Genomic DNA, 13,368 nt, shown 5'->3' with positions numbered 1-13,368 from the left:
GATTCTCTGTTTATGCTAGCCATAACGACTACGCTCATTATCGATTAATCTGACAATTAATGGAACAACTAATCGATTAGGCCTAATTGTTTAGTCTACTACATGTCACAAAATAGTGAAAAATGTCATCTTCAGTTTGCTTTTTTTGTCCAACCAAGTCCAAAAGCAGTAAATTCTTAGATTTAAGAAGCCGGAGCCAGGAATTGTTTGACAATTGACTTAAACTATTAATCAATTATCAAAAGAGTTGGCAACTAATTTTCTTTCAGTCAACTAATCAATTGATTAATCGTTGCAGCTCTAATCCACGATCCACATTCTGTGAAAAAAAGTTCATGTAAACTTATACAGTTAAGTCAAATGAATATTTTCCAAAGTTGCAGTCTTTTTTCTTTTTTTTACAAATGCAGCTGTTCTTGTGAAATGATGTACACATATACCTGAGTTAACTCTGGATTTGTTGAGAAGCTGAGACATTGTAGCTCATCTTTACTAATGTAATAAAGAAAAAAATTGTTGGGGGGGGGGGGGGTTCAGCTCTTGTAAAATATTAAGCTTAAAATTTTTGGAATGCAGCTGTGGGAGAAATATGTGCATGCACGTTGCACACCCACACAGATGCTTTGACGGTAGAAAGATGATTTATTCTTATTACCTCACATTAATATAGAAAATATTTGCAAGATGTTGCATTTAATATCCACAAACTCCCATTTTATGCTTAATCTTATTTAAATATTAAATATAATTCAAACTAAATCAGCAATGATGGTCTGGCTTACTGGCATACAAAAAACATAAAATCATGCATTATATCAAACTCTTTTATTGGACACTGATCTTCCAGTCTCTGAAGACACGCTGATGTATGTCATTCAAATTTAGACTTCACCTATTATGGTCCAAGGAGCCAAATCAATACTAGCCAACATGAACTCCCTTGCTAAGCCCGCTTAAAGTAAGACTGGACCGTCAAAATGTAAAACCAGAAGCTGTCACATATATGTGAGTGAGGACTGATTTTATAAAATGTTTCATTTTATTGGAATTTTTGCTTTGCTTTCACATCTTGACAAATCATCCCTTTATTTGGCTTTAGGATGGCTGAACGTTCACAAATACTAACCGGACCACATTCAACTACTGCAGTTAAGGCTAAAACTGAGAGACACTTATTTTGATGTTGGTTTCTGCACATTGCTATGACTTGCATTATTGGTGGCCTTCATATACTTATTTTAAAGAACTTAACTTAGAGAAAAATAAACTCACATGTTAACACAGAGAACACATTTGCAGCAAATTATTAATGTGACAACTTGTGGTGACATGGCTCACTGTCACAGACACTTAAGCAAGTAATCACGAGTCTCTTTAGGGAGCGAAATGGCATCAATCGATCAATCAGTGCTGCACCATCTGCTTTAGTCTTACTGTATTATCTGACCTCCAACTCTGCCAGACACTGTCTGTGTTGAAAGAAAGTGACTTTTAGATTCTATCAAGCATCAGTTACATTTGACAAAGCCTTGGAGGTCTTCCAAGAACTTGATGTATTCTTGGTGCTCTACAGCAGTGCTCAGCTCCATCAGTTCATCAGCAAAGGTGTTGTCAACCCCCCGGTCAGCCAGGAAGTCCATCAGGTGGTCATACAGAGCCTGAAAAACAACACAGCAATGAAGTTGTCCTCATTTAAACGACTACTTTTCCACATTAGCTTTAAGAGTTATAATATGCAAGTTATTTTCCGTAAATCTTACCCAGTCCAGGGAGTCTGTGTTGAGCGTATAGCTTGTCTCCTTCCACTCAGCATCTCCCTCAGGCTGGAAACTGACCTCACGAATGGCAAAGATGTCGCTGTCCTCTTCTCCTTCACCATGACTGACCTAGAACAAGCAAATTATGAAGTTACTATTTAATTCCAAAACTGAACTGTCAAGAGAGAGAAATGTCAGAGACATTCTGCTGCTGCTGCCAGGACCATACGGACTGGTTTATTTCTGTCTGAAAGAAGGCAGTCTATGCTTACCTCGTCTTCAGGGAAATGGCAGTCAAACACCAGGGAATGTTTTGAGGCCTGTTTTGTTACTTCAACAACAAAGTTGGGCGTTGACACAATTTCTGGCTGTAAAGGAAAAACAGGGTCATAATCAATTCCAATAAAGTTCTTATCTTATCTTAATTTATATATTTTTATGTTAACAGCTTTGTTATATCTCACCTCTTCTTCTGGCTTATGTTGTCCTTGTTCTGCCTCTTCCTCAAAGTTAGGAGGGATGCTGTTATTCACATTGAATGTAACAGTGATTCTGTTTAAAAAAAAAAAAAAAAGATGACGACAGGTCAATTGATCATTGAGTCCCCAAGTGTCAACAAGGACTGGATAATGAACAGACATGCAAGCCTTACTTCTCTCCAGCAACATTTCTTGAGAGCTTAGCCTCTGTGCCGTTCATCTCCAGTTCCCATCCCCCAGACATCTTAGGAAGGACTTTGTTTTTCTGGATCTTCCTCTCCTCTTTGATTTCATCAGACAGGAACTCACTAAATGCTTTGTCACCTGTTTAAAAAAAGGTGTAAAAGGTATATATGCAATTTTAACAAAATGTGTGTAGGGAAAACCTTTCATTTCAACACAATTTCCATCTTACTTCACTCTGCTTAATGCTCTCTAACTGCTTGTAGTAAGCTTTCAAGACAAGCTTGCCTGTCAATCTCCAGCTGGCTTGCCTACAACAAGGCTACGTTCACACCGTTTCTATTGGGTGCTCTTGGTTTGACAAATTTATAACAATTCTTCCAGTTCCACAACTTTAATCCAGATCCTATTCTAGTTTCCTCCACATTAGTGTTTCATCATGTGCCACTACCTCACCAGCACATACATCGACAGTATGACTGGGATTTATTACATTAACTGAATGTTAAGGTTATCAACGTAATATGCACAGGCTGATGATGATTAACTTAGATAAATTTAATATACATATAATTATAAATCGAAGGTGCTTCACATCACTTCTCTTCATCTTTAAGTGACGACCTTTAAAGCTTAGTGTGGACACTCATACGGCCAGTTCACACAAATTGAGAAAATCTCTTGAGCAACTGCTCTTTTAGTTTTATTACAGTTTCATCTGTTAATCCTGTTACTTATTCCGCTAACCGCAGCTGAGGCTGTGTTTCAAGGTGAATGCAAGCTGTCGACAGCGGGGGAATGCAAACGTTATTCTGCGGGCCGACATCATTTCTGACAGGCAAAATATCAAAAAGAGTTGTGTTTAAGGACTTCAAAAATGAGGAAAAATTACGGCTGACTAGGCAACATTTCAACGTGAGGTCTTTACTTTACTCTCACAGCCTGATGGAAGTTAGCTAGCATGCTTGTTTAAAGACTTCTACATAAAATGGTACCTTCTGTGTGCATTCCTCCGCATCCACACGATATCGACGGATTCGTCACTTTTAAACTGAACAATTTTGGCCTGTAACCTGACGAAGCTCCGTTGTTATTCAGCATCCAAAGAGAGCGGGTAAAGGGCCGGGTTGTAGCCAGACCTGGGGAGAGCACTCTCGGGCAGCTGAGCGGCAGGGCTCGGGCTGTGGACGTGGTGGCAGAGGAAACGCGAACGGCGGCTCCGACCGCACGTACAACTGACTTTAGCATGACGGAAATATTAAGACGTTTAAGGACAAAATAAATTAGTGACAACTCTCGGCGACCGACTACCCTTCCGTTACTGCCGCTTATGGAAGCTTACTGAAAACACGTGTGGAAGGACACATTGACCTCTCGTAACTATGACCTCTGCACCGGAAACAAAAAATAAAAGCGAAAGAAACACAATAGATTGACTATCTGTATCGAAAAAAGTCCCAAATGCGACAATACACATGCCATATGAATAAATCACAAACAAAGTAAATAATATTTTTTAAGAGATATAGGTAATGATATGTTACCACCGACTCAACAGCGCCCCCTGTGGCCTAATAAAGACAAAGGTAATATATTACATACAAACCTATATGTTTTCTATGTCTCTTCCTGTCCATGATTCCTTATGACAGACATCTATCCACAAGAGACGAGAGGACACATACCAAAAATAAGCATCAGCATCCACATAAGGATCCTCACCCTAACCCTGTCTCTCATATAATCCGAGTGCTTCCTGATCCATGATCTGCTGCACCCTCAAATCTAAACTCCACGGCATCAAATCAGTTTCTGGCTCCAGTGGACGAGGGCATCATGGAGGGAAATGTTGCATCACTCCACATGAAGTATAATGGAAAGATGGGCATCTCTTGCATCATTTAGGCATGAAGCCCTGCTGCCAGAAGATGGAGCTGTTTTCAAACAACTAATCTAGGTCTATTCTTTTAATTTGTTCTTTCTCAAACACCAGCTACTTCTTCAGTTGTTTTTAGACAATATTTAATTACAATCACTGAATAATTGGGCACCAGGTGTCAGTTCAGCATTTATCATCAGTTGTAATCAGTGGAAATACATGTCAATGTGTTAGAATATCAATTGTCTGTTGATCTGATTTTGCATAATTTGGAAATACATCGTTCTAAATATTACTAACATTAGCCGGATTCAGGAGGGACTTGTGCTTTCTGTAACATCCAAAAGAGTCCCCAACACGCTCTTCAACATACACTTGGCTGTGTATGGGAAATTCCCCTGTGACTCAGAATCTTCACTCCACACATGTAGACTATCTTTGGGGCAGTGGAACATATTTATTAAAATATACCAATAGTTGTTATGTAAGACTTTATAAACCATATTAAATATACTCTTAATAAGCTCATCAAAGGCGTGCATTTGATCTTACAAACTTCATAACATGCAGATCTTAAATGGCCTACTTTTCCTTTGTAACTGAAAAAAAAAAACAATCTTATAAAGCAACAATCTCTACAGCAACCCCAGCTGCAATAAGCATTTGGTATTTTTAAAAGTTAGAAATTGCTTCTGTAATTTATTCAGGTTACAGTGTACATTGTACAATCCTGAGTCCTGTGTAAAAAAGACGAGAGGAGCATTCATCCTACTGCTCAACATGGTGATGATTCTATAAAGTATGAAAAGATGCAAGTGATCAGATCTTTACCTATAATCTCCATGCATTGCATACATTTGTTGTCAGCATATAGTTCATCGGTGTAGAGGCTGAGTAATGTACAACAGCAAATAGTAGAACCTGGAGAATAAGGCATGCAGCTTCTCCTCATGTACGTGTATTTGTGGAACTAGTGATACAATCACTGACTGAAAAAAAGGCATGCACAAGATAACAAGACAAGCGCCGCATGTAGAGGAATTATCAAGTGACACCATCACTGCGACATGTAAAAACCTCATATTTTACCCCTAACCTTGGCCACTTCTTGCAATTACAGAATCTCACTGATAAAGACTGATTTCCGGTTCTTGCATATATAAAACCCTTTAAGACCACATGACACGAAAGCTCAAAACAAGACTGCTTCCTCCGGGAAAGCTAACAAAGTGTGATAAGTCACTTAGTCGCTTACGGTGAAAAGAACGACCACTAACTGGTCTATCATAACCTTCTGAATTTGGTTGGGTGGCTGAATTAAGAATTAATGAGTAACGAGTAATGAACAAATAAATCATATCAGCCATAGACATTGCTCATGTGAAGCACTGTGTTTTTTACGTGTTAAACGGGTGGCCAAATGGCAAGATGAAATCTCATCTGGTAGAAGAACACAGTTTATAAAGTGTCGGTGACAGTCTTACAGGAGGTCAAAGTTGTGAGGCCTCAGTGTGCAGATTTCTGCTGCAGTGACACATGCCAGGTGCATGTCGACTGGGAGGTAGTGAAATCCAGAGACGTTTACTACACAGAAAACATCCTGACCTGATTTGTATGAAATCAGTGTGTGTCTTTAACCAAATTCAGCTTTGTGAAGAGCATACATTTTCCAGTTTAACTGTCACTGGGTGATCTGAGGAAGGTGTCCTTGCTGAGATTTCCTTCAGTCCTGTTTCTCTGTTGGTTAACTCTTGGTGGGTCGGAGTTTGCGGCCAAAGTATTCTGGCGCTGCCTCCAGCAGCCAGTCGGCATCCACCAAACACAGGTCTCTCATGTAGCAGCGCGATGTGTGCAGCAGCTCATTGAAGACCACATATGCTGGCTTGGCCTGGAAAAGAACGGAGGAGGGGTGGATGGCCACAGGCTGGTGGGTGTCCAGAGCTAAGTAGCTGCCGTCAGGTTGAAGCTCTGCAGCGTTGACGAACATCCCATGGGCGAGGCAGCGGCGAACGTTCCCTGTGTCTGGCCCACATGACTCCATCTTCAAATTCAGCTGGTCGAACAAGCAGAACAGGATGGTGTTTTCTCAAAATGGTGATATAATGGTGGAACTGTGATCCTGATTTCAAGTAATATGGTCTATCCCCACACAGAACATTCACATACACAATATTCATCAGGTGTTTACCTTAAGGCAGATATCTTTAAGTTGTGCCTGGACCTCTTTCACTAATCCCATGTTTCTGCTGTTGACAAAATTCTCCCGACACCACTCCTATAACAGCAGACATGCCGGATTATAAAAGGCAGCAGCCACAAAATTTCATTTCTGAATTTTGCTCAGTCACATGCATTTTCTTCCCCTACTCATCCAACTTTCCTCACCTTATTACCACTGACTTTCTTGAATGCCCTATAAATGTTGAGCAGTGTCATGTGGTCTCCTTCGCTGGATGTGAACTTCTTACGTGCAGCGAGCACCTCTTCCCGCCGAGCAGGAGGGTTATACAGTACGGTGTCCACTGAAAGCAGAGACACAATGCTCAAAATCTCTTCCGAACAGGAGTAGTCTGGAGACAACAGGATCGTCTGCAAGGTGGAAAACAAACAAGACAGAGAAGCAAATTTTATCTGGGTTATGCGTGTGACCCATATGGTGCTGTGGGCTGCAGGCAGTCGCTTCTTCTCACAACTCCACAGCATTATCAGTGTCTATTTGTATGATGCTCTTACCTTTGCATATCTGGGTTCCAGAGGGAAGCTTGCCATCTTCTTTCCCAGAGCAGTGAGGAAAACCTGTCCCTCCTTCCTCTCCACAGCTCCCAGCAGCTCTAAATGCTCCACAGCAGACCGAACGGCCTCTAGGATAAACACAGCAGATGTGTTCCAAATTTCCTGGACGACCATATGTATGTAGTGATTCATGATCAACAGCATTTTACCTGGAGAAGGCTTGGACATGAAATCAAAATTCATCACATCTGGAATCCCCAGAGCCATGAGCTGCAGCATCACACCGGCTAAGTTACACCTGCAAGTGCACACACGGTGAGGAAAAGAAACAAGAGAAGAACAGGCCATTTAATCACACTGACCTAAATAAATCAACATAAGGAACAGACTCCAGATTCCTTCAGCACATACAGAGCACTAACATCTGTCTGAATATAAATTAGTCCTACAGTACCTCTGGATCTCAGGCACAGTCATAGGAATGAGGTTGTCAAATTCCTGCTCAGTGTAGAGACGATAGCAGGAGCCAGAGTCCTCCCTTCCAGCTCGGCCCGCTCGCTGCCACGCCTGGGCTTTAGAAACCCGCTGCACTGCCAGCACCTCCAGCCCACTGTCTGAGAGAGCAAAACACAACATGCTGGGTGAACTATCCATCTAACACCCATACAATAATGTGTGCTGGTGCAGCTGCTTAGAGTGGAGCTAGATTAAATACAGTTAGTTAGTTTAGTCCAGTAATTCCCTAAACTAGTGGTCAGGTCCTTCCAAAGGTTCACCAGATAAATCTGAGGGGTGAAAGAAACAAGCAACAGTTCTGATACACAAATTTTTGGACTTTTCTCTAACCTTGTTTTTTTTTTGGCAAATATTAGACTTTTAACTCTTTAGGTCTTGAACAATAATTTAAATTAAATAGAAATGCTCAATACCGTTATTAAATATAGTATGTGAGTAACTTGGTTGCCTCTTCTTCTGTGAGTAATCAATGCACTAGCCATTGTTAGGTGTTCAGATGTCAATAGAATGCTGTGCTAAGGTTAATGCTGATATGCGAATGACAGAATCTAACCAGGATTGAAACGTTTGGCCTTCACCATCCCCGTGTCTATGACGTATTTAATCCCAGAGATTGTAACAGACGTCTCAGCAATGTTGGTCGAGAGGATGACCTTCCTACTTCCCTGAAAAAGGCAGAAAAGACAACATTCTGTAAGACGTGAATAATAATATCGAATAATTAGACCACGATACAGGCAGGTTTACAATGTCTCCCCTGCGTGTTTACTGCTGTCTTTACCTTGGGAGCTGGCTGGAAGACCCTGAGCTGCTGTGCTGGGGGCAGCGATGCATACAAAGGGATAACTATCATGGGACCACAGCTGTCAGGAAGGTGCTTAGCAATGTCCCTACATGTCCTCGCCAGAGCCTCGATCTCCTCCTGCCCAGTCATGAACACTAAGATGTCATGGGATGGCGGAGCTTCCTGTGCGCAAACAACAAATCGTGTTCTGTCCCAGTGTCAAGAGGAATCCTCACAATACGTAAACATGCACACAGGAACCTGTTTACCCACAGATTTGTGTTTTGTACAGGAAAAGGACTCCATTTCTATGGATCTGATTGAAATTGGATGTACAACTGATTGATAAATGAGTGATAAAATGAGTAAAATCATCTACGTCAGGGAACCTTGTGTTCAGTTGCAATAAAAAATATACAGCAGAATTAAGACATTCATAATTCAGTACAAAAATGAATACAAGAATTTTCTCTCCAGGTCAAATATTGAAGACTACCTGATGGATCTGAAAGACAGAGACGAGTGCAGCCTGTAGATAGTCTGACTGGGGCTGCTTGGTGTAGTAGATCTGAATGGGATGCTGCCTGCCCTCCAGGTACAGTACAGGTGACTTGTTGAAGTACTCAGAGAACAAATCCACATCCATGGTTGCTGACATCACTATGACCTGTGCAGATTACACAAAAGAAAGAAGCTGCATTTTGGAATTTGTGTGAATGAAAAGGGATTTCTGCACAGATCAACACAGCAGAGGCAGACAATGAGCTTACAAAAATAAATACAGAGCAAGCTTTTTATCTCATGAGCAGATGCAGCGTGACTGTCCTCCTACCTTCAGGGGAATCTTATTAAGTTCTCTGCGCCTGCGCTGAGCGGTCTTAACCACGCCGAACAGCACATCAGTGTGCACAGTGCGTTCATGAGCTTCATCCAGGACCACCACAGTGTAGCGCAGCAGTAAAGGGTCTCCGATGGCCTCACGCAGCAGCATGCCATCTGTCATGAACTTTAGCTTTGTCTCAGCGGAGGTGACATCCTCAAAACGCACTGTGTAACCGACCTGAGAAGAACTTTGTTGAGTTACCATATAAAGACTTAAACTGATTAAGTACTGAAAGAGTAGTACAAGGTTTATTAGTGTTAAAAAAGACCAGCTTTGCAAATGTGTTCACGGGACGGAAATGCATTCATCAGGTTTGTTTGACCACCAGGACAAACACATACACAGTGAGTTGTGGTGAGTAACAGTGAAGGCAAACATAACTTTTGTTAAAACCCCGCAGGACATCTTTAAGCCCATATCTGAGGTACGCGGGAAACCTGTGTGTTGTGCATACCAACTTGCCAAGCTGAGTTTTCTTCTCCTCTGCCACCCTGCCTGCCAGTGAGATCGCAGCAACACGACGGGGCTGAGTGATGGCGATGATGCCCTGTCGTCCGATGCCGGCCTCATACAGATACTGAGGGATCTGAGTGGTCTTCCCAGAGCCAGTCTCCCCTGATGTATGAGAGAGCGTGGAAATAGTTCAGGTGCTACTCCATAAATGTGTAAAGTAGAAAACTGAGTGTAGTACTACTCTCTTATTTCATTAGAAAGAAACAAATCAGGCTAGAACAGTCATTAAAAACAAGATTTTCTGCTGTTAAAAAGAAAGAGAGATTAGTTGAAATGCGCTAATAAAAACCGAGCTGCACAGCACTGCAGAGCTGACGACACAACTCTGTTTCAGAGGAGTTTCTCTTTGACTGAGTCGCACGACAGAGGCTAACGTTGTAGCAATATTAGCTAAGTGCAGCTGTCAGCACCTTACCTATCAGAATAGCATTGTGAAGCTGTCTTAGTTGGTTCAGTAGCTGAGGTTTCGCCTGGTAGATTGAAAGCTGTTTCCTCTGGACGTCTATCGGAGTGGTTGCATTTCCCTTTCTAGGCAGCAGCATTCCAGGTTTATTCTTATCGAGACGGAAAAAAACAGACCCCGGCTTGAATTTTTTAGCCGGAGGAGGGTCGGGGTCGTGGGGCATGGTCTACAAAAAGTGACTCTAAAAGCAAAAGCTTTAGGCTCTTTTCTGGGATTCTTTTAATGCCAAAAACAAACAAAAAAAGTTTTTTTTTTTTACTCTCGCTGACAGATAACCAAGCGTCACTGCGGATGTTTTGCTACCTCTGCAAAAACGTCCCCACGTGGTAAAGTTCGGCGCAGATGTTTGACGTCATACGTCTTGTGTGAAATTTATCCCGAGTATGGACTGTCAGGCATATTCACGAATAAAACTGCAACTATGCTACCATGGTCCAATCCCATTGGCTGTCCTGGTGCACAATGTACTAACAGATTTATGCCTCAATAAAAACTAATTAAATAAGGCAGTGAAATAAAATTTCTATGTATGCATTTACTGCAAATACCAATATGTGTGTGTGTGTGTGTGTGTGTGTGTGTGTGTGTGTGTGTGTGTGTGTGTGTGTGTGTGTGTGTGTGTGTGTAATAATTGTATGTACTGAAACTGAGCTGAGTGGAAATGAACTTTGTTGGAAAAATAAAGTTTGCTGTTGCAATCATGCCCACCTTTATAATTCATTTATTTTATTATTATTATTATTTATTTATTATTTTAAAATTCAGTTGTATATCTAAAATTGGATCATTATTAGCTGCTTGCCCCATCTTTGTCAATAACTGACAAATATTGTGGGGTGGGCAGGGTAAAGTTTTATCACCTTCTAAAGGGAGGAAAGTCAAAAAAAGAGAACCACGTGCAAATGAAAAACTTGCTAAAATAATTTGAATGAATTATTTAGCTTTTTTCTTAAACAACTGAATATTTATCATGATATGAATTTCCCATGCCACAAGGCTGAAAACACATTTTATTGTTGTTCCGCTGAGAGGTATTGCAACTATTGTGTGACTATGTGACACACGTTGGCCCACGTTCGTTCATGCTCTCAACCCAGACAAAACGCTTTTCACATTACAGTGGTTTTCTGTGGACTATCAGCTGCACAGACGTCAATATCTACTGTACATTTGGGTGTTGACAGCTAGTTAGTGTTATCACACACATATTGAAATTTAGCACTTTGTTGTGTTATTAGAACAAAAGTAACAGCGACAGTTGACTGTCATTAGTCTTTCAAGACATCTATAGGGCTTATCTTATCCTGTGCCATTAAACCAGCCAATGTTTAATTTAAGCTGGTTGACTTAAACCATTTTATTCATTTAATTATGACACAGTAAATGCATGCATTAAAATAGAATGTGCATCATAACTTGCATTGTATGTCATGTTATTTATTTCCTATCATTTGTTTTTGTTTGGGTCGTTTAAATCTTCCACACCTGTTAGGCCCTACAAACAACGAAAAAAGGACATAGCTGCGAGGTTTATTTTTGATGCAGCCACCAGAGGGCAACACAATGACTTTACTTCATAATCAGAAAGACTGTATATCAGCTTTACGAGCCAGTTGTGTCATATGGTTTTATTTTCAGTTCATTTCTGATTCTGATAAGCCTTTTGAGGCTTTAGTACTGCTAGGCAGTCGACTCTAATCTGCAGAGAGAGTGGAGACCACTGAATCGTTTAAAAGGTTATGAGTTACGACCAAAAAGAAACAAATAAATAAAACATTGAAGCCACCTACTATTAATCATATTACATATACTTGTAAGACGTCCATCAACATGTAGTAACAACATGAGACAGCTGATTTAGACAACAACTGGTTGGTACAAACATCACTAACACGCCAGACAAATAAAAACCTCTTTTGTTCTTTCAGGAAACACTATTTGTAAATAGAAACCAGCACATTATTCAAGCTTGATTTCACACAATCCCAAGTGAGAATATTTTAAGAATGTGTAATGTTGATATTTAAAGCTATTATTCAAGTATATTCATATTTAATGCCCTAAATATGTTGCTCTACAGGAAAAATAAAGGTCTGACTGTGAAATGATGTTCTCATGTTCTACTTGAGCCAACAGACATGTTATTATCACCCTCTCCTGCCACTGGTCAGTGTGTCAACAGGTCTGATCTTAGGCAACAGCATTTACATCAGAAGCCAGAGGGGAAGTAAGTGTCCTCAAATAGCTCGACATAAAACTTTCCTCTTTCCTTCTAATGGTCCAGGTAGTGCATCCCGGGGCAGGGTTGTATACCATCACACACCAATGACATCACTTTTGTGGAATCACTTCATGGATTGGAGCTGTCAGATTTACAGAAACAGTTCCTGGTGGAAGAATAGGTTATTTAGCAATACACAGGAAATTATGTAACATATATTTTGTGACTCATTGCCAAATGCAATAGAGATTGTCACATTGCAGAGGAATGAACACACACACACACACACAATGTATATACACAAATGTCTGTATGAACCACTATTAAATAACATACCATTTCCCTGCCTGTCAGTATGATGCTACGCTGCTTGGGCAGTCTGGGAGTAAATTAAGCTAATGACCAATTTACTTACTTCATTATTGCCATGTCAGGATCAACTAAGGTATCAAGGTGAGATTCAACTTCAGTTCATCAGGAAAGATGAAGCAATGCACTGCTGCTCTGCACTCCTAACAACTTTTTGGTCATCCTGCCCCATAATATCAATCTGATGTTTGTGTTTATGGCTAAGGTTTTGGACTTCAACATCTGCTCTGACAGAACTGGGACAGAAGGTGGTTCACCTTCTATCTCAGCAGGGATGGCTTGCCATTGCAGTGGTCCCCAAACGATGTGTCTTAAGAATTCTGGTTTAACTTGACTTTTCATGTAGGAAAATCAGCATGTTTTCAATTAGTATGCTGACACACTAAACTAAAATAAAAACAATTCCTGCTGAACATCAGCATGTTAGTATGGTTAACATAGCCAACACCCACTTTCAGGCTCTCACACTCTCATGTTGGCCTTTGTTTATTTAATTGATTGGTTCACCCAAATTACTAAAAATATCTTCACACACACCTCCACTGGCATCTATTCACGCAGATAGTTTGGAACCTATTTGCTTATAAT

General features: G+C 40.7%; 2 protein-coding genes across 2 annotated transcripts; both read right to left on the bottom strand.

Moving 5' to 3' along the window:
- Positions 1 to 810: 810 nt before the first annotated feature.
- Positions 811 to 3,820, bottom strand: LOC124070400 (complement component 1, q subcomponent binding protein). Its single transcript, XM_046410283.1, has 6 exons — positions 3,415 to 3,820; positions 2,410 to 2,560; positions 2,222 to 2,309; positions 2,030 to 2,125; positions 1,761 to 1,886; positions 811 to 1,658 (listed from the first exon to the last, which is right to left on the bottom strand). The coding sequence occupies exons 1-6, from the start codon at positions 3,665 to 3,667 to the stop codon at positions 1,509 to 1,511; spliced, it is 864 nt and encodes a 287-aa protein (XP_046266239.1). The 5' UTR covers positions 3,668 to 3,820; the 3' UTR covers positions 811 to 1,508.
- Positions 3,821 to 4,424: 604 nt separating this feature from the next.
- On the bottom strand, positions 4,425 to 10,541 carry dhx33 (DEAH (Asp-Glu-Ala-His) box polypeptide 33). The gene is made up of 12 exons (XM_046410282.1): positions 10,143 to 10,541; positions 9,669 to 9,829; positions 9,164 to 9,391; positions 8,828 to 8,998; positions 8,329 to 8,514; positions 8,101 to 8,212; positions 7,486 to 7,645; positions 7,241 to 7,329; positions 7,032 to 7,159; positions 6,684 to 6,887; positions 6,487 to 6,573; positions 4,425 to 6,351 (listed from the first exon to the last, which is right to left on the bottom strand). The coding sequence occupies exons 1-12, from the start codon at positions 10,351 to 10,353 to the stop codon at positions 6,043 to 6,045; spliced, it is 2,046 nt and encodes a 681-aa protein (XP_046266238.1). The 5' UTR covers positions 10,354 to 10,541; the 3' UTR covers positions 4,425 to 6,042.
- Between the last annotated feature and the right edge of the window lie 2,827 nt (positions 10,542 to 13,368).

Source organism: Scatophagus argus, chromosome 14 (genome assembly GCF_020382885.2).
Source record: "Scatophagus argus isolate fScaArg1 chromosome 14, fScaArg1.pri, whole genome shotgun sequence".
NCBI lineage: Eukaryota > Metazoa > Chordata > Actinopteri > Scatophagidae > Scatophagus > Scatophagus argus.
Note: the sequence above shows the minus strand (reverse complement) of the source record. Positions and strands in the feature narration are given on the sequence as shown.

Bases quoted from the DNA above. Each gene is read 5' to 3' on its own strand.
- LOC124070400 (XM_046410283.1), bottom strand. From the start codon at position 3,667: ATGCTAAAGTCAGTTGTACGTGCGGTCGGAGCCGCCGTTCGCGTTTCC. The intron at 2,561-3,414 runs GTACCATTTTAT...TTTTTTAAACAG, and splicing joins CGGAGGAATGCACACAGAAG to GTGACAAAGCATTTAGTGAG. The intron at 2,310-2,409 runs GTAAGGCTTGCA...TTTTTTAAACAG, and splicing joins AGAAATGTTGCTGGAGAGAA to AATCACTGTTACATTCAATG.
- dhx33 (XM_046410282.1), bottom strand. From the start codon at position 10,353: ATGCCCCACGACCCCGACCCTCCTCCGGCTAAAAAATTCAAGCCGGGG. The intron at 9,830-10,142 runs GTAAGGTGCTGA...CTCATACATCAG, and splicing joins TCACAATGCTATTCTGATAG to GGGAGACTGGCTCTGGGAAG. The intron at 7,330-7,485 runs GTACTGTAGGAC...GTGCACTTGCAG, and splicing joins ACTGTGCCTGAGATCCAGAG to GTGTAACTTAGCCGGTGTGA.